Source organism: Mesoplodon mirus (assembly GCF_964341445.2).
Source record: "Mesoplodon mirus genome assembly, chromosome: 3".
NCBI lineage: Eukaryota > Metazoa > Chordata > Mammalia > Artiodactyla > Ziphiidae > Mesoplodon > Mesoplodon mirus.
The window spans coordinates 141,406,670-141,430,574 of NC_138978.1; the positions used below are offsets into that span (position 1 = coordinate 141,406,670).

General features: G+C 45.6%; 1 protein-coding gene and 1 long non-coding RNA gene across 2 annotated transcripts; both read right to left on the minus strand.

Annotated features, from left to right (window-relative positions):
• Positions 1-7: 7 nt before the first annotated feature.
• On the minus strand, positions 8-17,896 carry LOC309800881 (interferon regulatory factor 6-like; the record flags this gene model as incomplete). The annotated part of the gene is made up of 6 exons (XM_082615189.1): positions 17,870-17,896; positions 9,459-9,664; positions 8,303-8,431; positions 6,118-6,276; positions 213-244; positions 8-16 (listed from the first exon to the last, which is right to left on the minus strand). Exons 2-6 carry the CDS (start codon positions 9,550-9,552, stop codon positions 8-10), a joined length of 423 nt encoding a protein of 140 aa, XP_082471315.1. The 5' UTR covers positions 9,553-9,664; positions 17,870-17,896.
• Positions 13,113-14,541, minus strand: LOC309801094. Its single transcript, XR_014293527.1, has 3 exons — positions 14,476-14,541; positions 13,965-14,047; positions 13,113-13,419 (listed from the first exon to the last, which is right to left on the minus strand). It is a non-coding gene; the product is annotated as an uncharacterized lncRNA (long non-coding RNA).
• Positions 17,897-23,905: the final 6,009 nt, after the last annotated feature.

Here is a 23,905-nt window from a genome sequence, read left to right on the forward strand (position 1 = left end):
ACCACCTCTACTTTAACTGGGGTTTAGAGAGGTTACATGTGTGAGTTCAAGGTCACACAGGTTTGCCTGGCATCAGAGCCTGAGCTTTTAACACTATGTTCTGAGAATAATACAATTAATAAGGTTGTCATACCTATCTATCTATATGGACAGAGAGAGAAACACACACACACACACACACACACACACAACTCTGAAAACAGAGAACGTACCTTATTTTCAAATGCCCATGAAGTGTCAAAAACTTCATCGTATTGATCATAAAGCAAGCATCATTAAAAAAAAGCAAACATTAGTGTAATGCATTGAAAATAGACAGGATTTGACTTTTAGTCTGCTGCTGCCCTCAATCAGTTGTGTGAGTTTGGCTTATTATTTTATTACTATCCCAATTTCTTCATTCGTAAATGGGGAGGGCCCCTTCTGGAGCTGATATTTTCTGCTTCTTTGCTTTCTATTTAAAAATGTATTACCCTCAAAAGAATGATGTTGGACCCTTATCACATAAATAAAAATGAACTCAAAACGGATCAAAGACCTAAATGTAACAGCTAAAACTATAAAACTCTTAGAAGAAAACTTAGGGCAAAATCTTCAGGACATTGGATTTGGCAATGATTTCTTGAATGTGACACCAAAAGCACAATTTGGGATGATGAAAAAGTTCCAGAGATGGATAATGGTGGATGGTTGCATAACAATGTGAATTACTTAAGTAGTGCCACTAAACTGTACAGTTAAAAATGGTTAAAATTCTAAACTTTATGTCGTATATTTTACCACAATAAAAATTATTATATTTCATGCATACAAAAGAATATAGAAAAAAGCAAACATTAAAACAACTTTATATCTTACAGCAGGATTTTCTAACCATAGTACAGTAAAATTAGAAATAAATAGCAGGGCTTCCCTGGTGGTGCAGTGGTTGAGAGCCCGCCTGCCAATGCAGGGGACACGGGTTCGTGCCCCGGTCTGGGAAGATCCCACATGCCGCGGAGTGGCTGGGCCCGTGAGCCATGGCCGCTGAGCCTGAGCGTCCAGAGACTGTGCTCTGCAACAGGAGAGGCCACAACAGTGAGAGGCCTGTGTACCGCAAAAAAAAAAAAAAAAAAAAAAAGAAAGAAAAGAAAGAAACAGCAAAAGTTGGAAGAAATAAACATTTCAACCTCTTGGGAAAAAAATCCTCCTGGTTTGCTCTTGAAATATAGAGGAAACCAAATCTGTAACTAAGAATGACTTGAAAACAATGCTAATGAGAATATTAAGAACAAAATCTATGAGATATGGCCAAGGCATAGTCTTAAATATTTTTGTATTCGTAGTCTTAAATATTTTCATTACTTAAATAAGGGGGTTTAAAAACAAATTAGCCATTTATTTATTTTCAAATAAATTTCTAAAAAAAGAAAGGAGGTAAGAATAAAAGGGAGATAAAAGGGGAAAGCAATAGAATAAATTGGAATTTAGAGTAGAATTCATTTATTTATTCATAAATAAATTCAGGAACTGGTCCTCGTGTGTGTTTGTGGAGAGAGGTATAAATACCAATAGAAAACAAAAGCAGTAAAATAAACTACTAGCAAGCCAAATCAATGTAAAAAAGCAAAAGTGTACCTGTAAAAATGTATAAATGATACATGGAAAGTAAATATAATTCAATGGAAACTAAAATAAATTTAGAGTTATTTGTGTAACTATGCTAGTGTTTTGAAAATCTGGATAAGATGGATTTAAGAAACTCTGCTTTACCAAATTAGACTCAAGTAGAGATAGATAGTCTAATCATCTGCCTGCCTCTACCTGAGGGTCCCCTTCCTCTAGTGTGTGTTAGTAAAGAGAAGGATTTAGATCAGGCCCTTGTTGAGTTGACCACCTGGCATTTACTGGCTGGCATTCTGTGCTTCTCCTCACTATTTCCAGGTCCCTTTGTTGATGGCCATATCCTGAACTTTGGGATATGGTCGCCTTGATAGATGCTGAGCCCTCTATGAGCTCCCATGAAGGGGTGAATATAGGATAAGAAACACTATGCTTTAGAACCCTGTTGCTTTACCCTTCACAACATCACACAGGGAGGTATAGGATTATCAGATTTTATGGTAGGGTTGGGGTAATGACCGGGAATCTCAATTATGAAAGAAAAAATTTTAAACTGTACGCTAGTATGACTTTTCCTATACTCCAAGAAACAGCACTATGAAGTTAACCCCTAGTTAACCCATGGAGGGCCCCCTATGGGTGCTACTAGTTCTAATCTTGTTCCCCCTTTCCACTCTACTGGATGACTCCTTATTCATTTTTTGGGAAATGGCAACCTTGCTCAAAAGAAGTTGTCCCTCCAGTATTTTCTTAGCAATGCCTTCCTGAAGTCTAAGTTATTCACTTTAGAATAAGTTCACAGACATTCAACAGAATAGTGCCTGGTGGCCTTGGCAACCCAAATTTTGCCGAAGGTACCAGGGGTGTTTGGTGAGGGGAGCTTGGAACTCTAAGTCCTGCAGAGCAGCTCAGGGTGGGCATACTTAAGTCTGTTCCCATTCAAGTTTTCCCCAGTGCAGACTTACAGACTTTCCTCTTTAGTCTTCCAAGTGTCTAGCTGCTAACTGTTTAATCAGATGTCCATACAAACATCCCTAGGACAAATATTCATTCTCAGAGGTGATACAGTCTAAACTCATCAGGAGAAGATAAATATCTTCTGAACTTGTCCATTTGCAAGTTTGCTTCTCTAACAGTGGAGTTACAACTTCACATTCATGGCAGGACAGAATTCTCAGTCCTCTTTTTTGTTGCTTTATGTCATCATTGTTGATAAGAGGACCTTTTACTGTACTAAAACCTCCAAGTTACGCTGTGAGAGATGATCAGTATTGGCATGAGATTCATCTATTGTATAGACGCTAAGAATCTGAAAGGCTTAACCCCAATGCACAGCTAACTGTGGATCCATTCTTGTGGGTCTCAGCACTGAGCAAGGAACAGGTTACTTTTCATCTGAGCCTCCTGAGAAGGACCATCTCACTGGCTTTGACCTGGAAGGGCCCAGACAGGATGCAACTTTAAGCCTGAGGCTGGGGTGGAAGGTGTGTGCATACGTACGTGCGTGCGTGCGTGCGTGTGTGTGTGTGTGTGTGTGTGTAAGAATGGACAGATAGAAAAGTGAAGAAGAAGGTAGGCCAGAAAAGGAGGGCCTCCCAGACACCAATCTGTTTGGACTAAAAGGAAAAACTGGGTGTTAGTCTTCAGAGCAACTTAGTTTCTCCCTTTAGACTTTGTTTCAGATTGTGTCCCCTTGGGCCTGTCAGAATACAAAATAAGGCTTATCTCCGAATCAAATATCATCATGAGTTATCCCCTAGGTATGCCATACCCCTTTCTGAACCTTGAAAACTACTGCTTTTTAGGGTTCAATTAAAGCACTGCCCTCCTCTCCCCAGGGTGAGTTGTCCAATAACAGGACTCTGAGAACTTCTAGTTTATCACTAAAAAGCCACCTTATTTATTAAAAACAATATACTTACCTAAATTACTCAGCTACCAAAAGTCACTTAAGAAGAAATTAAAAATATGAAGCTTCTATTCTTTAAAACATGCTTTCACTTACTCTACTTCACTTCCACAAGCCTGGGTCGTCAGAGCCAGTAACTAACTGTCTGAAGCCAAGAATTCTAAGAACCTCAACCATGGTAACCGTACACACCAACACTGTAATTCCAGAGACGTTTGCTCTCTGGTAAGATTAGGTTATTTGATAGTGTTATCCTCTTTCTGAAACTGACAATTTTCCTTCCTAGTTTAAATTGTCATTTTTTGGCCACAGCTTCAGTTAAACAATACCAATTATTTCACAGATGGCTTCACATTCCCAAACTGTAATGTCCTCCAGAGCCTTTTCAATACATCTTACATCTACATTTCTACCCTAACCTTTCAGATCTGTTTTATACTCAGCACAATCTATTATCCATAACAGAGAATATTTTAGTTGATGCAGTAAAATGAACCCAGACTGATCTCACCAGAGCGCTGACATGTTAGATGGCTGTCAGCCTGCTCTGCAGAGAGCATTCCTGGGCTCTGAAGACCAATAATGAAAGCAGCTTGGTGGAGAAATGGGTCAGAAGGCCTTCAGATTTTCTTTCATTTTCTTTTTTTTCAGTTCTATAAAGGGGTAATCTGATACCCTTAAAATAATTTTTAAAATAGAAAAAGAAAGACCTCATCTTACCACCCAAACACAAATTAGTTTCATATTTTTTACATTCCCTTCTAGTTTTTGCCTGTATGCACACATCTTTTTCTTTTTAAATATAGATTTTGTGTTGTGAATCTACAGTTAAGTGTTTTCTTTCCACTTGATACTGTATTATAAATAGTTTTCATGTTTTTACCTTTTTTCACATTTTTACTTTTTAGTGTTGTCACAATCTTTCATAATGTGAGTGTGCTACGATCTGTTTAATAATTTCCTTATTATTGAATGACAGCCATGCCTCCCTAGCATTGTTCAGGATAATGATAAACCACTGGTTAATACCATTTAATAGACATAAAAATAACTATGAGTTATAATATAATTTTCTGTGATTACAATGATAAATTCAGAGCTGGGATAACTTTCAACTTTGGAACAAGATTACTTTATGTATCATATCTGATACGTCCTGTTGCTCACTCTGAAGGGTTTTGCCCTGAATGGCAGCCCAGGGCAATAGAGCAGCAAGGGTGCTCCAAAGTAGGCCTGCCTGTGTTGGAAGCCTGGCTTCACCTTTACTGCCTGTTTCAGATTAGTAAATTATTTAACCTCTTTACATCTCAGTTTCTTCCTCTGTAAAATGACTATAATGATAATCCCTACCCTATGGGGATTATTTAAAGATTATATGACCTAACACTTATATAGTACTCAGTACATGTTAGCTGTAACTATTATTTTAGCCCTTGTGACCTGTCAGTGGTGGAGGTAATGGATCCTCAGTTGGATCTGCAGTTGTATGAATACGAAGGAGTGCTTTCAGTGAGTTTTTGTCTGGTATAATTTCACAAGTATATCTATAGGATAAAAATGTTTAAAGTTATCACTTCAAAAGACCAATAAACATGTGGAACCTCTCCATCCATGAGATGATGCCAAAAGTTAAAATATGTAATCTTTTGACAATCTAAATATCTTTATTATTATTATTTTTGTGTGCTTAATAAAATATGTAACTTTAAAAAAATTTTTTTTTATTTTTTATTTTGTGGTACACGGGCCTCTCACTGTTGTGGCCTCTCCCGCTGCGGAGCACAGGCTCCGGACTCGCAGGCCCAGTGGCCACGGCTCACGGGCCCAGCCGCTCCACGGCACGTGGGATCCTCCCGGACCGGGGCACGAACCCATGTCCCCTGCATCGGCAGGCGGACCCCCAACCACTGCACCACCAGGGAAGCCCTGTGTATCATTTTTGACTCACTGTTTAAAGACACCAGAGGAACAATAAGAAATACCAAGGCATATTTCTGAAAATTACACAGATGAGCACACACCGTTGATATGTTCTAATAATATATCACAGAAGGACACAGTTCACAACAAAGTAAATTTTCACTCAGCAAGTGTCCATTGAACCCTATAGGTCTTATCAAAGCTATCAGCTTCTTGGATAAAATGCTAGTACTCCCCCCCGCACCTCCCCTACCATGTGTAGTGTGAAAGGGAGGTGCAATGACAATGATTCTTCACTGAGATTAATTTGTACCCAATTCAGAAAGAGATTTTCTCTGGGTCCTAAAGTCCCTCAAAACCCAAGAGCCTCCTTGACCAAATCCACAGTCATTAACTTCCCCATCCCACAAGTCCCCTGGGCAAACTGATAAACCCAGGCCTTCCACCCACCTAACAGGTGAGTAACCTAGAGCTGCACAGCACCAATCAGAGCATCCCCATGGGCAAGTAGGTATGGGCTAATGTTTCTTTAGTTCCTGGTGGCTCATCAGCCAGCCAGGAACCAGACACAGAGGCTGCCTGGGGGACTATTCTATACATGGCAAAGAAATGGAGGCAGAAGGTGGGGCAGGAAATGGACTGTAATAGGAGCTGAAGATCCAGCTAGAAAATCAAGGCTCACTTACTTGGGAGAGAGCTGATCCACAGCTCTGGAGAGCTATAGAAAGGCTGTATAGGTGCCTGGGGTACTTCCATCTCCAGAGGTTCCGTTTTGGGCCACACTGCTTCGGGGCTGCAGTTGCCCACACTGCAGTTGCCCACACTGGCTGTTGCTATGGAAGAACCTAGAAAAGAAGGATGTGGGTGAGCAGGCAGGAGCACCACACATGCATATCACCTGGCTCCGAAGCTCTCAAACCTAAAAGGTCCAGCACTGGACCACAACTCAGTGTGGCAGCCCATCAGTAATTCCCCCAACAAACACCAAAAGAAATAAGGCTCTGCTGCTTCTGCTTCCTAATCTTATTAGTTCTCTCATAAACTCATAATTCTGAAAACATGCATTTGCTGATGATTAACAGACAAGTGGGCACTCCCTGGGGTTAAATTAGAACAGGCATGAATGAGAGATTCCCTGTTACAAAATTTGAACCCAGCAATTAAACAGAAACTGGTTGTCTTCCGTAAACTGAACTCAACTAAATTGGTTGATTAGCTTTGAGTAAGTGTTAATGTATAGAAATTCCTTTAAAAACAAACACATACTGTTCTACATGCATGAAACATCTGGAAGGATACTCAAGAACCTGGAAAGATCTGTCTCTCTTCCAGGGAAGGAACTGTTCAGACAGGTTAGAAGGAAAACCTTTCAGCTGATTCCCTTTTTGTACCATTATGAATTTTAAACCATGTAAGAGTATTATTTATTCAAAAGTATCCAGTTAAAGCTTTTAAAAGAGAGAATGAAAAACACATCCTATATCCCTGCTATTGTCAAAGTTGGCTCACTCCAAAGTTTACAGATTTTTCCTCCTAGCCTCACCTTTTAAGCATCTATCCTTCAACAGTTCTTCTTCCTCTGCCCAACAGCTCTGAAATCACAGAGGTTAAGGTTTCTTTGACCCTTTGTGTACGAGTCTGGTTATATCTATGTACCCATTTTACTTTTTTATTTTTAACATACGTTCACATGTTTCCACAAAGGATCCAAGGTGGCCCATAATGTAAGGACACACAATATTAGCTTTAAAAAAACATGGAAAAAAAAAAGGGAAATCATGATCCTGGAAATGGGTTGCATCCTTTTAAGGGGTGAAAATAACAGAATGAGTGAGCCAGAGATTTGGGAAAGGATCTCACATTTCCAAATGTCCAAATCTTAAAATTGCACCAAGTGGGAATGTAGCTGTGGCAATATTAACCTGAGAGAGCTCTATGATCATTGTCTTTACTCATCACTTGGTTGCAAGGTTATAAATGACAGGGTAAGTCAAGGAGGGCAAGTAGACAGATAAGAGTCATTTCCTGATTCTCAAAAGAAGGGGCATCACCTAGGGAAGGGGACTCCAAAATCCTACAGGAATCATCTTGATATACTAAAGTTTCTAGGTGGTAAAAGTATCTCATTTGACCCTAGCAGCCAGATGGAACTTAGAAAAGTAGTGAAAAGCTACTCAACTGAATGCAAGTCATATGACTAGGAGCATGTCAGTGGAAAGTTCAAGTGAAGATGCTGTGGAAGAGCAGTTCACCTTGTGGTTGAGCGTCCTCAGAATGTGCAATGGGAGATGCAGTACCTGCTCTGTCTCACAGTGACCCTCCAACCTCTAAACTCATCTTTCCTGGGAAGCTGAATTCAAAAAGTCAATTTAAAAAAAAGATTAAAGTCTCTAGTAGAGAAATTTTATCAGAGCCTAGTATTAAGAGCTGTAGAGCCACAAGTTTCCCATGATACAGCCTTAGCAGAGGCTGTTAAGGCAGTGACAGAAAATTTGTACCGAGGGAAATAGCAGAAGAGTTTGCCTACAATTCATGAAAATGATCCCTGCACTTGGCCTGAAGGAAATCAGCAAAATTTATAACAGCTTGTGTATTTGTATGCGGGATTGAGAATGAATTTAATTTGTTAATTTCTCTGAATTATCACATAAGATTCAGAAGATGCTCTCTCTGCCTAGAAACCACCTCACTCGGATAACTATGCCTACGGGGTTCCTTTGCCTATGACTCCTACTTGCTAACAGACTGGCAGCCTGGCCCCAGGGCCTGGTCGCTGCTCCCAGTGCAATGGTGGATATGGTGTCAACGGTTGCAAAATCAAAGCCCCTTACATCCTCTCCATGCCTCTGTCCCACCCCCCACCCCACTCACCATTGATGTTCAGGAACGGGAAGGTGTCCTGGATGGGAACGTGGTGCTGTGACTGGTCCAGCTCATCTTCCTCATCTTCTTCATCCACATCATTATCTTTCTCATCCCAAGGAGCAGATCCAGTGGATCCTACCCGAGAAACACACACACACACACACAAAGGTCAAAAGTGAGGCGCTCACGTTGCACTGTCATCCCTGCAGCTGACCCACTGTTCAAGCTAGGCACTGCCAGCACAGAGGTTCCTTGGGTTCAGTGTGCACCCTCAATGCCAAAGAGTGGGAACCAAGGGTGTTCACCCCACTCCCAGCTCCTCCTACGGAGCCCCAGTGCAAGCTCTCATCCCCTCCCCTATCCAGGAGCTGCAGACCCTACTCCCTTCTCCTAGAAATCTTTTAATTCCTACTCTAAACCCCTTTCTACACATTAGCATCCCTTCTAAGGACCCAAGGAGCACAGCTTCTCTCCTTTATAAGCTTACTGTGAAGACAGACCCTTCCCTCATGGCAGAGCCTCACTAGATTCACTGGAGGTCAAGTCTAAATTATCTGGCTCTTAGTCGGAACTTGCTAAACATTGAGTAAATATAGGGATCAGGTGGTATTCTCCTAGGAAAAATACCATACAAATTAAATGATCACTTACCCATCATTTATAAAGAGAACTTAATAGCCTTCATAATGTCATGTCAATTGATTCTTAGAACAGCCTTTGAAATACGCAGGAAAGATGAGAACCCAGATGTTATAGTGAGAGAAGCTGAGGCTCAAAAGGTTGAATGACTTGATTCAATGTCCCACAAGTAGTGAGATGGAAAGACCGAGGTTTATAACTCAGACCTTCTAAGTTTTAATCCCTCCTTCTTCTAAACTACCTGGCCTCTCTTCTCAGTGTTGAGTCCCAAGAGAAGTTATTTTTTATAGAACTCAATACCCCCTCTTCTTTCTAATGCTTTACTATTCCACTGCGTGGGCAGGAAGAGTGTGCTGAGTTTATATCTTTTGTTCTCTGGGTTCTTTCTAGGGACAGATTTCTTGCTTTATTTACCAGTCTTCAACTTTGTAAGCGAGGCAACTTCCAAGTCGACTATCGCTTTAAGGGTCCAGCCCGGAACCTGGCACACTGTCCACCTTCTCCCCAGCAGCTGGGGCCTCACCTGGGTTAATGATAGAGCCCTGGGGCTGGGGGATGTCACACACTTGATATATCTTCACTGGGTTCATGGGCACCTCCTTGGTGCCGTCGTACATCAGGTTGAATTCCCTGCTCTTGTTGAGCGCACAGCAGAGGTGGGCCTTCCATTTAGCTGGGTCGGGGTCGTCCACCCCTTCCTGGTACTTCCCCCATCTCCACAGCCCAGGCCTGAGGGATAGGAAACTGCAGTGAGTGCCTGCTTGTTGCCCAGAAACACTGGAAAGTGTGCCCGCCCTCCCTCATACAGACACAGATACACACAGCCCTGCCTGACCGCCCCATCACCCCAACTCCAATTTACAGAGACTGCAGCAGAAAACACCACGCTGGGGACCAGGCAAGGCAGGGCCTGAGAGAAATTAAGCCAAATGCAAGTACAATATTTTAAAAAGAGGAGCCTCATCTCAAGTGCTTGTGCCAACATCATCTGTCAAGACTACAATGGCCTTAATGAAGGGTTGAAAATAAAGAAAAATCTGGAACAAGTGTACACCAAAATACTAATGGTAACTTTTGGATAGCAAGATTTCAGGTAATTTTGTTTTGTTTTGTTTGCCTTATTTGTTTTTCACATGAATTGCTTATATAATGAGAAGAGAAAGGGAGGTGGCGTATGATATGAAGAATTTAGGCTTGCTGCTCCCTCTCCCTTCAGTCTTTAATCTGATGCACAAATAACTGTTGAAACCAAGTACCTTTAGGAGTAGCAGCCCATAGGTGGGCAGGAAGAACGCTCTGGGGGTTCAGCTTGCCTCAGTGTGAGGCTGAGGGCCCCAAGTCCTAAAAAACTCACACCACCTGCCTTTCCCTGCTTCCTCAAACTCCCACATTGAGAACATTTTGCTAGGAACACCAGTGGCTGGTGGCCTGGGCCAAAACCAGTGTGGCCCCGCCTCTCTGGTTTTCAATTTCCAGGTCTAACGGGCATTTATGTGTCTGTTCACGGGATATCAGCCTTCCCCCACTGTTAACGTATCTCAGATGTCTACACTTTCTTCAGGGCTGTGACGTATGTGCTGGTGCAGAAAAGGGGGATGTCTTTTGCAGAGGACTCAAGGTCAGGAAGCACACGGCAGCTTGTTCAAGTGGACAGGGCACATCGCTTGTCCAGTCCCAACTCCCTGCCTCTGCTCCTGAACTAGACTACTTCCTCAAGCCGAAATGGAACTTTTCCGGCCCCATCCTTTGAGCTCTCTGGTCTCCCTCAGTCAATCCCTGCAGAGCCTCACAATCATGAGGAAGCTTCTCGCAACAGCCGAGCTAAATCCTTCTCCTCCAATGCACTCATTTCTTCTTACCATCTTCTCAGACCTGGGGGCTCCTCCACTTGATGTGCAGTATGGAATGAAGCAGTTTGACAAAGCTGCTGCCCTTGGGCACTCAGCAGGCTCCATTCCATCCAACCCCCTGTAGGGGATTTCAACCTCATCAGTCCCTAGTGTCGGAGAGGCACGTCTCCAGTTGCCCCTGGCAGTACCTGGCTGCTGCCTCCTCACGTTTTCCTCTCTCTTTGCTTGATCCTCCGTGCCCACTCCCACTCTGGCCCCATCCAGCTGGCTTGGGCTGTGCTGACTTTGGCACAGGTCTGCAAAATTTCTGTGGCTCCCTGAATCCCTGCCCCTCCACAGAGAGCAGCCAGACTAACATCCTGCTCACAACACAGCCATTCCCCAGGGCCCACTCAGATGATGCAGAGAACCTGAGGCTGATGCAGCAGAGGGTGGTACCCACCACATGACAATCGTTGTGCTTTATAAACATCCCTTATTCAAAGCCATTCTGAGTCTTGCCTCTGAGATTCTGGTCACTGGGCAGGTCCCTATTTCTCTTCCTAAAATGGACACAGTCTCTGCATTTTCATGGCAATTTACGAGTCCCTTCCCACACACTGATTTCACTCAATTCTCACAACAATCCTGTGAGGCAGGCAAGACTGGTTTTAGCCCCATTTTACTGAAGGGGAAGCTAAAGCCCAAAGAGATTATGTGACTTGTTCAAGACCACACATGCAAGGGATGGTAGTAGGATCTGAAGCCAGGTCTTCCAGCTCCTGGTCAGAAGGGGCCGTCTGATAATGGGGGAGCTGATAGGCCTGGGTTCAAACCCTAACCCCACCGCTTATTGGCTATGTGACTTGGGCAAGTTACTTAGCCCCTCTGAGACTCAGCTTCTGCATCTGTAACATGAGGGTGCCGCCCCCCTTACAGTGTTCTCGAGAAGCAAATGAGATAATGGACCTAGGGTATGCAGCAGGCACCCACTTAATGCTAGTCAGAACGGCCCACACCCCATATCCTGCCAAAGGCCTGTCAGAGCTTGGGATCTGTGAAAGCACCCTCACTCTTCTCCTGACACCCAGGCCCTCCCTTAGCATTCTGCAAACAGATACACAGATATAAGTAGGACAAAGCAGCTTCCCACAGCCAATTTTTCCTCAAGCCCTAAGCATACAGAACATTCTCACGAGTGGAGCTTTCAGGAACCAGTCTCCTCCCACATGGCCAGCCACCACCAGGCACTTCAACAGCAAGTCCAGTTTCAGACCAAGGCCACAGCGAGAGGCCAGCTGGGCCAGGGCAGGCCCATCCCCCTCTGATGCCAGCTCCAGTAGTTGGTGCTGATTTACAGATGTTTTCCTTACCACTTTCATATCATTATTTAATGTTTACATTAAAAGCATTCATTTACTTTCTAATATTCACAGGCCAATTTTTCTTCTACCTCTCATCTCTACACCCAATATAACTGAGTTGGGTGGGAAACAACTCTAAGTTGGCTCTCTCTCCTTAGAGGTATGAGCCCACCTTTCCTGGCCCAGTCTCAGCAAGAACCTGGAGCATCAATCTTGAGAGGCTCAGGGCAGGGACTGGATTTCACTTCTGACTTCCAACTTACAGTCAGGGAAGAAATGGGCAAACTCATTTCTCCGTGTCTCGGGAGTGCAGGAACTAAAGCTACTCATGAGATGGAAGACTGACCAGCACAGAGAAGTTGGTCTGGAGCAGAGGCATGGGCTCCGGAGTTACAAACCACATAATACCCCTTCCCACAACGAGCTTCCCACCTACTTCTGTCTTAGACTTGGGTTTCACTGACATTTTATGAAATGCCACGTGATTCAATCTTAGTTTCAGTGAAGCAAAATAACTCTCACATCAGAGCTACTCTTCAGTTAGGAAAACATATTTGTAGAATAAAAACCTGTAATTAAATCACCTTTCATTTTTAAGCGGAGGTTATGGATGGGGCAAAAGGTTTTAACATCAAAAGAAAAACTTGCAAAGGGCCCTCGACACCCATTCTACAGGCTGTTAGGAGCCTGCGAACACTCAGGAGTTCTGCCCTGATCTGGACAGCCATTCCCGGGCCAGAGCAAGAGCCCTGAGCGAATGAAGGGTTGATTGCTGGCTGACCCTTGGGAGTTCTAGAACAACATACACAGCATACACACACTTATAGGAGTTTAGCCAATCACACCTGGGATCCCTTGGGATGTGAGTTGAGTAGCTTTGACCAATGGGAAAGAATAAATGGCCTCAACCATAACAGACATGCCCCAACAAGAGAAATTACTATGCCTGCTAAGTTTGCCCCTACCCCCCATCATAAACATTCTTTTTGTTGCATCAGCATTTTGGATCTAGTACCTTCTTCAAGCCAAAATTGAAAACAGGAAAACAAAAAACCAGAAAGGTCTGAGAGAACTGGAAAACACTTCAAGTCAGATGGTAAAAGAATACCTTGACCTTGAAAATGGTATTTTCCTCCTCTTGGTGGGGGCTATGCCGGGTGGCATGTTTCTAGGGAATCTGGAAGCGTTTGGAGTCCCTATGTAGCCAGATGAGCCCAGGGTACAGGCCACTATCCACTTGGGCCACCAACCAGGGCTTCAGCCGAACTCTGCGGGGGTGGAGAGCCATGATCTGGGTTGGGGGGAGGGGGAAGAAATGGGGAGAGGAGAATTAGGCCAGCCCCTGGGAAAAGTTCCCAGCCACTGTTCCCATATGATAGAGCTACAGTTCCATTAGATTACAGCAAAGAAACTAAATATGGGAATAAACTGTGCCAGGTGGGGCAGAAAAGAAAACGGGTTAAAAGGTTCTTTTGATTCTTATTCCAAAGCCATTTATTTTTCATGCTCTAGCCAAATCAGACTTATCACGTAAGTAGATCGCATTTCTTCTATTTAAATCCTGAGGCAGAAAAATAAAGAGATGATGTCATCCCTGCTGGAAAACAGTCCTTCCGCAAGTACCAAGGGAAGAGAAGAGAAACTGCTCTTTTCAATCTCATCTCGGGAGAAGGAAGAAAAAAGTTATGGAAATAGCAGGTATATAGGCAAGAACTTGAAGCATGCTCTCTTTTTAGACAACTAAGGTGAATGGGAATATTTTAGTAAGAAATGACACCATCATGATGAGAGAGAAGTAGGTGAGGGATGGTCCCTGGTTCCAAAGTCCTCACTTACATAGATGAGCAGGCAGTGTATCCACAGGGATCTGAGAGCTGGGCCTCAAGTCAGTTTTCCTTTCTCTGGGCCACCCAAAGTTTCTGCACCAAAAAAAAAAAAATGCGGGGAGTGGGGGTCTGAGCTGGTTATCCCTACGACAATCCAGTGTCTAGGAGAAGGCTTGGGAGCACTGGAGACAAAGTGTAAGAACCCTGCCCTGTATCTGGGTCTGGTAAAGCTAAGATGCCCTAGAATGATCAAATACCACAGTTCCTAACCTTATAGAGTACTAAAACCAGTCATAAGACAAGCTCTGTACTGCTGGGACAGCCTCCTCACCTGGGTCTGTTTACCTCCCCACAGAGGCTGAATTGAACTGATTGGTTGCTGGAGCCAGCCTGGGTAAAGTCTGCAGTTGATTCTCATAAAGGGCATAGCATAGCAGATAACATTGGTGGCAGCGGCCAGCGCTCAAAGCGGGGAAACAAAGGCCTGCCCAGATTGGGTGCCTAAAGGAAAAAGCAGTTACTGGAGAAGTGTTTGCCTGGGGTGTTGTGTTTAGATTTTTTGGCGTTCTCATTTCTCTTTGTTTTTACTTCGGGTGAGAAAGGCCTGCAAAAGAACGTTCACTCAACAAATATTTGTCCGTCAGCTACTGTGTGACAAGGGCGACATTAGTTACTAAACACAATGTTCTCATCAGACTTCTTGAAGAAATTCACATTGGAATTGCTCAAACATCCACTGACCTGAGAAAAGGAAGATAAATAAGTCACCGTCCCACCCAGAAAGATTCCCACCTGGATCGCGGTTCAGAACCCAAACCAGCTGAGTCAGCTGAAGGCTCCCCCGAAGGCTCCCCCTCGGAGGAACTTAGCTTAAGGGGTGGGTCCTAAGGCCACTTCTCTCCCCAGCCAGGCTCCCAACAAATGGGAAAACTCAAACCCAGCTCGGTCACTGGCACTTTAAGAGCAAGGCAGGGCCTGCTCTCACCTGAGCCTTCTGACCCAATTACCAAGTTCTGCAACTGAAACCTTCCCCCCTGGGGGCAGCTCACAGTGGGTAGGTGAGGTAGCACTCGGTATTCAAGTGCCCCCCACCCCCATGTTCTTGGCCTTGGTGTAGGTTGCTATGTAGGACTGCAAAGTCAAGCTATCAAACCATGGTGAACATTTACCTTATAAGGAGGAGGGAATGCATATTCTCCCCAGGGCAAGTTCTAGCCTTCTCTTCCTCAGTCCTGGCCTGCAGGAAGGGGGATGGGGTAAGGGAAGAACAAAGAGAACAGGGAAATGGGCAGCAAACTGGTCCACCTAGTGAGGGGCTTTCGAGAATTTCTGTTGCAATATTGGTCAGTCTTGTGTCGAGGTCTGGCAGACACGTGAAATCCACCTCTTGACAGATCATGGGCTTTGAAGAAAAAGGCTTATCCTAGTTGATCCACGCACATCAAAAAAAATTAAGGCAACCAGGCAAACGCAAGGAACTGCACAGAGTGATGGGGAGGGAGAGGCAGCCACCGTTAGAGGTCAATGACTAAGATCTAGAGCCCTGTGTTCTCAGCAGTCTCCCAAGATGGCAGTACACAGGAGCAATGCTGCCCCAGCCTCCTCCTCCTCTATGCCCCACCTCCATCACAGCTAACCCTCTCCACCTTCTGAAAGTCCACCGAGATCTCCTCCACCTGCCACCCAGCGCCTAAGACTATAAGAACAGGCAGAGAGGGAAACTTTGGAAGCAATCAAAATCACAGAGAAAAATATCTAATTAGACATTCATAGGTTGCAATATCAAGTAGCCATTAACATCGAGGCATCTGAAGAATTTTTACTGGATTTGGGAAAATGTTTAAATATGTACTTAAGGGGGAAAAAGGCATCATACAATATTGACTGTATAGTAGTATCTCCATCTTGTAACAGGACGCGCACTTGTGTACATAAGCACAGAGAATTTTTGAAAGGGAAACAAATAATACATCGATGCGACAAGAAGTTCTTAGTGGTTACCTGGTGATAGGACTGTGGGTGGATTTTATACGTGCCTAAGTACTTCTATATACGATTCACATTTTCCTACAATGCTGTGTGTCGATTCACAACTTAAAAACAAAACACTACAAGTAGTATTCTTTTTAACCACAAGAAGCGGAGACATTTCTTGGTCACTGGGAGATATAAAAGATGATGGCCTTCAGCTAATGAAACCATGGTAACAACAATCCTCTACCTACATAGGCTTAACAGTTTTTTCATGCGCTTTTGTTTAACGTGTCTGATTTCATCCTCATAATGAAATGATCATCCCCATTGTTATCATCCCCATTTTACAGCTGGGTTAACTGAGGCACAGCAAAGTGTTTTATCTGGGGCCTGGACCCAACACTTCTCAGTCAGAGTGTGCTGTACCATATCCTGCCACTGCACCCAGCCTTCTAAGTCCCTTCCTTCTTCTATACACCAAGAAAGTAAATGAAAGACATCAACAAAGATCCAAGCAGCATGGAGGGCCAACGAAGTGGTTAGGGAGGAGACTGCATGACACCCACCCTTAAACACACCTAAACCAGAGTTCTCTTTCAGAACACTCTCACCACCCAAATCCCAATGCCCACAGAACAAGCTTAGCCTACTTTAACTCAGCTCTGGCATCTCTAGCTGCCATCACAGCAAAATTCAAGGCCTGTGTCTCCAACAGGTATTCAACTAGCCAAAGAACAAAGATTTAACCCATCCACTCCCCTCATACTGGGCACTGAGCAGGGACACTATCAACCTCCCCAAGGCATAAACCACTCAATCTCACACCCCCATTCCAGGGAACAGGTCCCCTACAAACACCTGTACTGCCGCCTCTGCAGCCCCTGCCCAGACTAGTTTCCAGGGACACGGCCACCCCAAAGCCAAGATTCAGTCGTCAGTGGTTTTGCTCAGAGTAAAACACACACCCTCATTTCTTGCAGACAGGCCTCCGGAGTGGTCCTGCTTTTTCCCTTCCTCCTGGAGAGACCTGAAATGCCATCTTCCACGTTCCCCAGTCTTTCCTCCGTTTAGTTTAGTCCTGTTCAGGGGTAAATTCTGGGCCTCGAGCCATAATGCCCACACCCTGCCTCCCTGCTTGATTGAAGTTGGCGGCTGGAGAGGGAGCTACAGGGCAGAGGTGCTGCTGTCACCCAGGAGACAAACATCGAAAACTACTCTCCTGGGTCAGCATCAGCTTTCACCAACCCCTACTCAAACACCTTCTTCCTCTCCCTTCCCTGGCTTCCACTTCTGACATCCACCAAGAGAGCAGGGCTGGGGTAGGGATGACCCCTTTACCACACAGCAGGCTCCCTGTGAACAGTGGCACCCTGGACCTGCTTTCCAGTCAGGCCTGGAAGACTTTCCCCACTTCTCTATACCAGCCCTCCAGCCCTTTCAGGCGAAGAGGGCCTCACCCCCAGAGCAACCACACACGGTGCCACCGTCGCCAGCACGTAGCTTCGCTACTTGGAAATTCACAGGTGTCTCTCAGGCCCAGGGCAGGGGCCTGACTGTGCTAAACAAATCCCAGGAGAGGAAACAAACGATAAAGTTACTGGCCGGCCCGACGCGCAATTTCCCAAAACACCCAAGATCAAGCGCCGGCCGGCCTGGGAAATCCCCTCTTCGGGATCCAGGGGCCTGCGGAGCCGTGGGCTGGGAGGACCAGCGTGGTGGAGGAGCCTTAGCGCTCCCCGACGGCTGGTGGGTAGGGGCCCGAGAGCGTCACTCTCCAGTTGGGCGGGAGGGAAAGGGAGTCGACAGAAGTAGGGGGTCGGTAAGGGCCCAGCGCCCCCCCGGGCTAGGACCGCCCGAAAGCTACCTGAAGCAGAGCGATGGGCACCCAGCCCTACAGGCTATCCCCAAACAAACAGATGTCCTTAAGCAAGCGTTCCTCACCCCCACAAACTCTGGAGGGGACGCTTCTTCACCGGCGGGCGTGTCCTCTCTCCCTCAAGCGAGGCTCCAGACGTTGGCGTCCCCACCTTTCTTCAATCCGGCCGCCAGAAGCGAACGTCCCTCCGAACCAAGTCCCCAGTTAGGATCACCCGTCGCCACTGCTCTCCTCGGCTGCTTGGGCAAGCAACACCTGGCTCTGCGCAGGTAAGGACTGCAGGCCCCGCTCCCGGTCCCACACCGGCCCTCACCTTCCCCGCCCAGGTGAGCCAAGCTCACGTCAGCGCCTCGCCTCGGGACGCCGCGGACCCATCTGCCGTCCGGCCACGCCTCCCAGGTGTGGCCACGCCCCACTGCGTTCAGGATTGGCGGGTTGCGAGAAATATGATACTCCGTGTTCCTGGGCAGCCCAGCACCCCACCAGCCCCTTCCCCACCGCCCTCCCCCGCTTCTAATCCGGGCTGAGAAAATTCCGGGACTGGGGTCTAGACCTGACCCCTTGGGGCTAGTGGTCTTCTGAACTGGAAGCAACTGGGAGGAAAAATAAGTCGAAAAGACTTAGATCTAAGTCGAGAAGGTGCCTCCCTTCCTTCATGCCCCATAATCCCCCTGCGATGTGGAGACAGTTAACTACAAATAAGGATTTAGAGATTCTGTGTTGGCCCTAATACCTGTGGGCCTGTATAAGTGGAGTGGGGTATGGGGAAGGGAGGGACTCGGGACACTTGGTCCCTTCTGAGGGAAGACCTGTGGCCTACAGGGCAGGAATCCTGCCTTCACTCTGCCTTTTACCCCTATGACCCCGAGTGAGTTGCTTAGCTGCTCAGTTTCAGTTTCCTCATCTATTCAGTGAGAATAATAGTCCTGCCTTTTCCAAATACTATCAGGTAATGATTAAAAGCATGGCCTCTGGAGCCAACTACTGAGATTCAAATCCAACTCCATCAGTTACTACAGACTTGGGCAAGTTTTTTAAGCTGTCTGGGCCTCAGTTTCTTATCTGTAGAAGGAGGTAAATAATAGTACCCACCTCAAAGGCGTGTTGTGGGCATTCAAAAAATTACTTCATATAAAGTGCTTGGAACAGTATTTGGCACTTTCCAAGTGCAGTATAAATACCATTTTTATTGGTGTGAGGATAAGAAGTACCATATTGGCATTGCCTCATGGAAGAAACAGACATCTACTGTTACTTGAAATCCAAGGCCTGTATGTCCCTTAACAGGTACTTGATAAAAGTTCTCTCACCTTTCCCACTGCAGAGAACTCCAGTCCATGTAAAGTGCATGCTTACGGTGAGCTGTGTACTAGCACATGAGATGTGGAAGCACTAGGCTGTCACAGGTAAGAAGGGGCATAAGCAGGGTACTTAGGTTTTGGAGTTTAAAGCAATGTGTGAGAGACCATGATGGAGTAGTGTTATGACTGAATTGTGTCCCCCCCAAATTCAGATGTTGAGGTCCTATAACCTGCAGGATCTCAGAATGAGATCGTGCTTGGAGATAAAGTCTTCACAGAGGTAAGCAAGTTGAAATGCAGTCATTAGAGTGTGCCCTAATCAAATACAACTTGTGTCATTCTAAAAAAAAAAAGGAAATTTGGACACAGAGACAGATAGGCATTGAGGGAAGATGATGTGAAGAGACGCAGGGAGAAGACAGCCATCTTCAAGCCAAGGAGAGAAGCCTGGGACAGATCCTTTCCTCACTCAAAGTCCTCAGCAGGAACCAACGTTACAGACACCTTGATTTTGGACTTCTAGCCTCCAGAACTGTAAGACAATAAATTTCTGTTGTTTAAGCCAGCCAGTCTGTGCTACTTTTTTGCAGTAGCCCTAGTAAACTAATACAGATGGGTTGGAGAGCTCCAGATTTGGTAATACTGTGGACTTGATTCCTAGTCCCAATTCAGCCTAGGGACATAGCTAGCAAAGGCCTGGGAAGGCAGCAAGGCCCAGATCCTGACTCAGGCAGCCTGTGTCTCAGTCACTGCTTGTGGCCACTCTTCCCTTCACTTAGGGGAAGGGAAGGGCTATCTCATCAGCACAGCCAGCCTATTACTGCTGATGAGCTCACCGGACAAGCCATATCTTCCATCAGGCCCAGGGCTGGGCTCCTGAGACCAAGCAAACAGTCCACTGCAGGTGTGTGTGATGGAGGAAGACCACCAGGAGAGTGTCATTTGAGGGGAGCAAAAAGCCCAATGGCACACGAGTATGAGTGCACACACAGACATTCACTTTTCCAGTAGCTGAAATTACCATAACTAAGGTGATTTCTTAGTGATCTTCTTTGGAAGACACTTTTTTTTTTCTTCTGCTCTGTGTGGCTTGTGGGATCTTAGTTCCCTGACCAGGGGTTGAACCCCAGGGCCACAACAGTGAAAGCTCCAAATCCTAACCACTGGACCACCAGGGAATTCCCTGGAAGACACAGAGTTTAGAATCAGAAAATTCGAGCTGGGAGGGCCCTTCAAATCCTCTAGTCTAGGGATGAAACTGGCTTAGAGATGTTTGTTTGACCCACACGTTTTTTGGTTTTTTACTTTTTTTAAAATTTTTTGGCTACATTGCGTCTTCGTTGCTGCGCGTGGGCTTTCTCTAGTTGCGGCAAGCTGGGGCTACTCTTCGTTGCGGTGAATGGGCTTCTCATTGCGGTGGCTTCTCTTGTCACAGAACACGGGCTGTAGGTGCATGGGCTTCAGTAGTTGCAGCACACGGGCTCAGTAGTTGCAGCATGCGGGCTCAGTTGTTGTGGTGCATGGGCTTAGTTGCTCCACGGCATGTGGGATCTTCCCAGACCAGGGCTCGAACCTGTGTCCCCTGCATTGTCAGGAGGATTCTCAACCACTGTGCCACAAGGGAAGTCCCCCACACAGTTTTTTAAACATTGGGAGATTTCACCTAAACATCCAGGTCCTTAGCATCTCTTGAAGAGTCAAATGCTCTAGACAGCCTAGGTCAGCATTTCCAACAGGCAGCAGCTGCCCATTTAGAGGGAGTCTACAGGTAGCAGTCAGGACAACCCCATCATATTGGATTCACTCATTTACTTTAATTTCCCGATTCTGTAGGCATATGAGTTTGCAACCTCTAGTCCAAATATCCCTTTTTTAAAGGTGAGAAAACTGAGGCCCAAGGAGGTCAAGTGATTTGCTTAAGGTCACATAGCAAATTAGCCACAAAGCCAAGACTAGAACCCAAGCCCAGAGCTCTTCCCACTTGGACCCTGTTCAGCACCCCAGCCAGACTCTATTCTGACTGTGCTGCACTGGTCGTTAATTTTTTGGGTTTTTTTTTTTTTTTTTTTTTTTTTGCGGTACGCGGGCCTCTCACCGCTGTGGCCTCTCCCATCGCGGAGCACAGGCTCCGGACGCGCAGGCTCAGCGGCCATGGCTCACGGGCCCAGCCGCTCCACGGCATGTGGGATCTTCCCAGACCAGGGCATGAACCGGTGTCCCCTGCATTGGCAGGCGGAATCTCAACCACTGCGCCACCAGGGAAGCCCGTTAATTTTTTTTTTTAAGTTACCCATGCATCTAGACACTGTCGATATTATGGTGAACAACTCCTGTGTCACCCTACTGAAGAATCAGTGAAAGGGAATAAAGCAGGAGGAATTAAGGTAGAGATCAGGAGGAAACTCCTGGCTCTTCAAATGATGAGAGCTGGCAATAGGCTACCCTGAAGTCTCCTTTGCTTGAGACATACCTCATCTGCTTGGTCTGAGGAATAAGAACATCTTGTGAGTCTCTGCAAGGGCTCTAGAGGAATCAGTTCTTCTATGTTCTCAAAAGAGCTCTCACGGGATTCAGACTTCCCCAGTGTGGCTTGAGCCTGCAGTGTTCCCAGCATTTTGCCCTCCGTCCCTGCTCAGGTGAGGCATTAATGAGTCACTTGTGAGTCTGAGTTTCAGGCAGTGGGATGTACGTTTGAACACAGAGGCCGTGATTCATAACTACAGGGAATCAGGGAATTTCCCTCTCTGGCTCCCAGGCAACTCTTACCTGGTGAGGAGGGGTCTTTTTCACCACCCTGTGGCTTTGGTCTCTGCAATATCAAACATAGGACAATAAAGCCCAAAGTCCAAATGTGACACAAATCCCACCCTCTTCTTGGCAGAGTAGAGGGCATGGCAACTGGAACCTTTCCCAATGGCTCGGTACAGTGGAGAGTGTTCCTGGAATCAGTGACAGCAAATAATCTCAGAGACTGGGCTGCACGTCAGTGGAGCTCCTGAAGAAGGAGTAGGGACTTCAAGCTAGCTAAACAATCCAATTCTGTGCTCTCTCAGAGGAACTCAGACCCCAGCCAGCCTCTGGAAGGCAATTCTGGAACCCACCAAGTCTACCCCAAGTCCTTTCTGGGCCCTGGCTTATCTCTGGCTCCATCAAGTGTTTCAAGGTACTGGGGCCACCGATGGGCCTAACACATTGCCTGAACAACAACCTAAATTGTAGTGCACATTGCTGTTGCCCCTTCCTCTGTCCCCTTACCCTCCATAGACTGCATCCCAGAATGCAATCCAAATCCTAGAATCACTGAGCTTTCTGCAACGGAAGCTGCAGCACAAATCCATAAATGAATCTATCTCACTTTCCAACCCAGACAATGAAACAAACTTTGGCCTGGGACTTTAGGAGAATTCTCCACTAACGTGTTCAGAATTACTTGTTTCTGACTCTCTTCTTATCCTTGGACCAAGCTGAGCACTGGTAAGTGTTCTCAGAGAAGCAGCTTTCTTTATTCCAAACTTGGATCTGTATAAGAGGAGGAGGAGGAAAAAGAAGGCTCAGTAACTCCCTTGGAAGTACGCTGCCCACCTGGGGCCCTCCCTCCAAACTTCTTCCCTTCAGCACCAATCTAACAGTCCACTTCCATCTCCCCTGGCAAAGAAAGTTGTCACTGGACCTGCAGATAAAAGAGCCAAACAAGAAGTTACAAGTACCATGAGCGTGAGGGTTCATAGTCCTGATTTCAAATATGTTTCCCTGTTGGGACAGAGCAGTGTCCTGATTTTGACTTTGGTCAGCACCAAACTACCTATCCTTTGATTATCTATGGCTATGATATGAGATCGTGGATATGAAAGCTCTCTGAAATTGGATAAGTGCTGTGTGGATGGGAGGGCTTCTCACTGCTATTATCTGCTTTTTGTTTCCTCCTGTAAATCATTCTCTCCAGGCCTCAGTCAAGTCCTTGAGGGCAGCAAGGCACAGGCCAGACAGGAACTCCTGTAAGTCAGGAGCTCCTGGCACAGGGCTAGGGGCAGGGTGATCTGCACGAGCAATGGAGAATGTGTTGACTTCAGAAAAATGAGTTATCTGGGGATACAGGATCATTGGGGGTCAGTGAGATGAAAAACTGGACTTCTGTTCAGTAAGACTGATTGACCAAATGTGTTTTATCGTGTCTCCCTCCCCAGGCCATTCCAGTAAAATGACAATGAAGGAATTAAAAAAAAAAAAGATTTTAACCCACAAGGTTAAGAGAGGACAAAAGCACAGGCGGGGAGATAAGATGGATGAAAGATTTCAACAGGAAATATTAGGAGATGAAATATTATGTTAACAAAAATAAGGAGTGGGGAGGGCTGATATTTTGATTATAAAACTTTCAGTACTATTTAATTTTTAAAGCAGATATATATAAAATTTAAGAAAAATATTATTATAAGTATTTTTTTAAAGAAAGAAGCAAGAGCACCTGGGACTCAGGAGAGACCTGGGTGTCAGATCTTTCTTTGGTACTTGGTGACAGCAGAGCTTGTCACCGTCTCTGTCTGAGCCTGAGCCCCTTTATCTGAAGGAGCTGAACAAATGCCACAATCACCTTCTAGTTCTAACAATTCCTAGTTCTACAAGTAACTTAGAGAGGCAGCACTGACGTCCTCAGAAAAACAATGTGTGCTTTGGAATTAGTCAAAAGTTGTCTCAGATTTCCCCTCTTTCAATTCCTAGCTGTGTGAGCTGGCTGGGCCTCAGTTTACTCAACTCATGCATGAGGATACTGCCTATTTCTCAGGACTGACAGAAGGATTC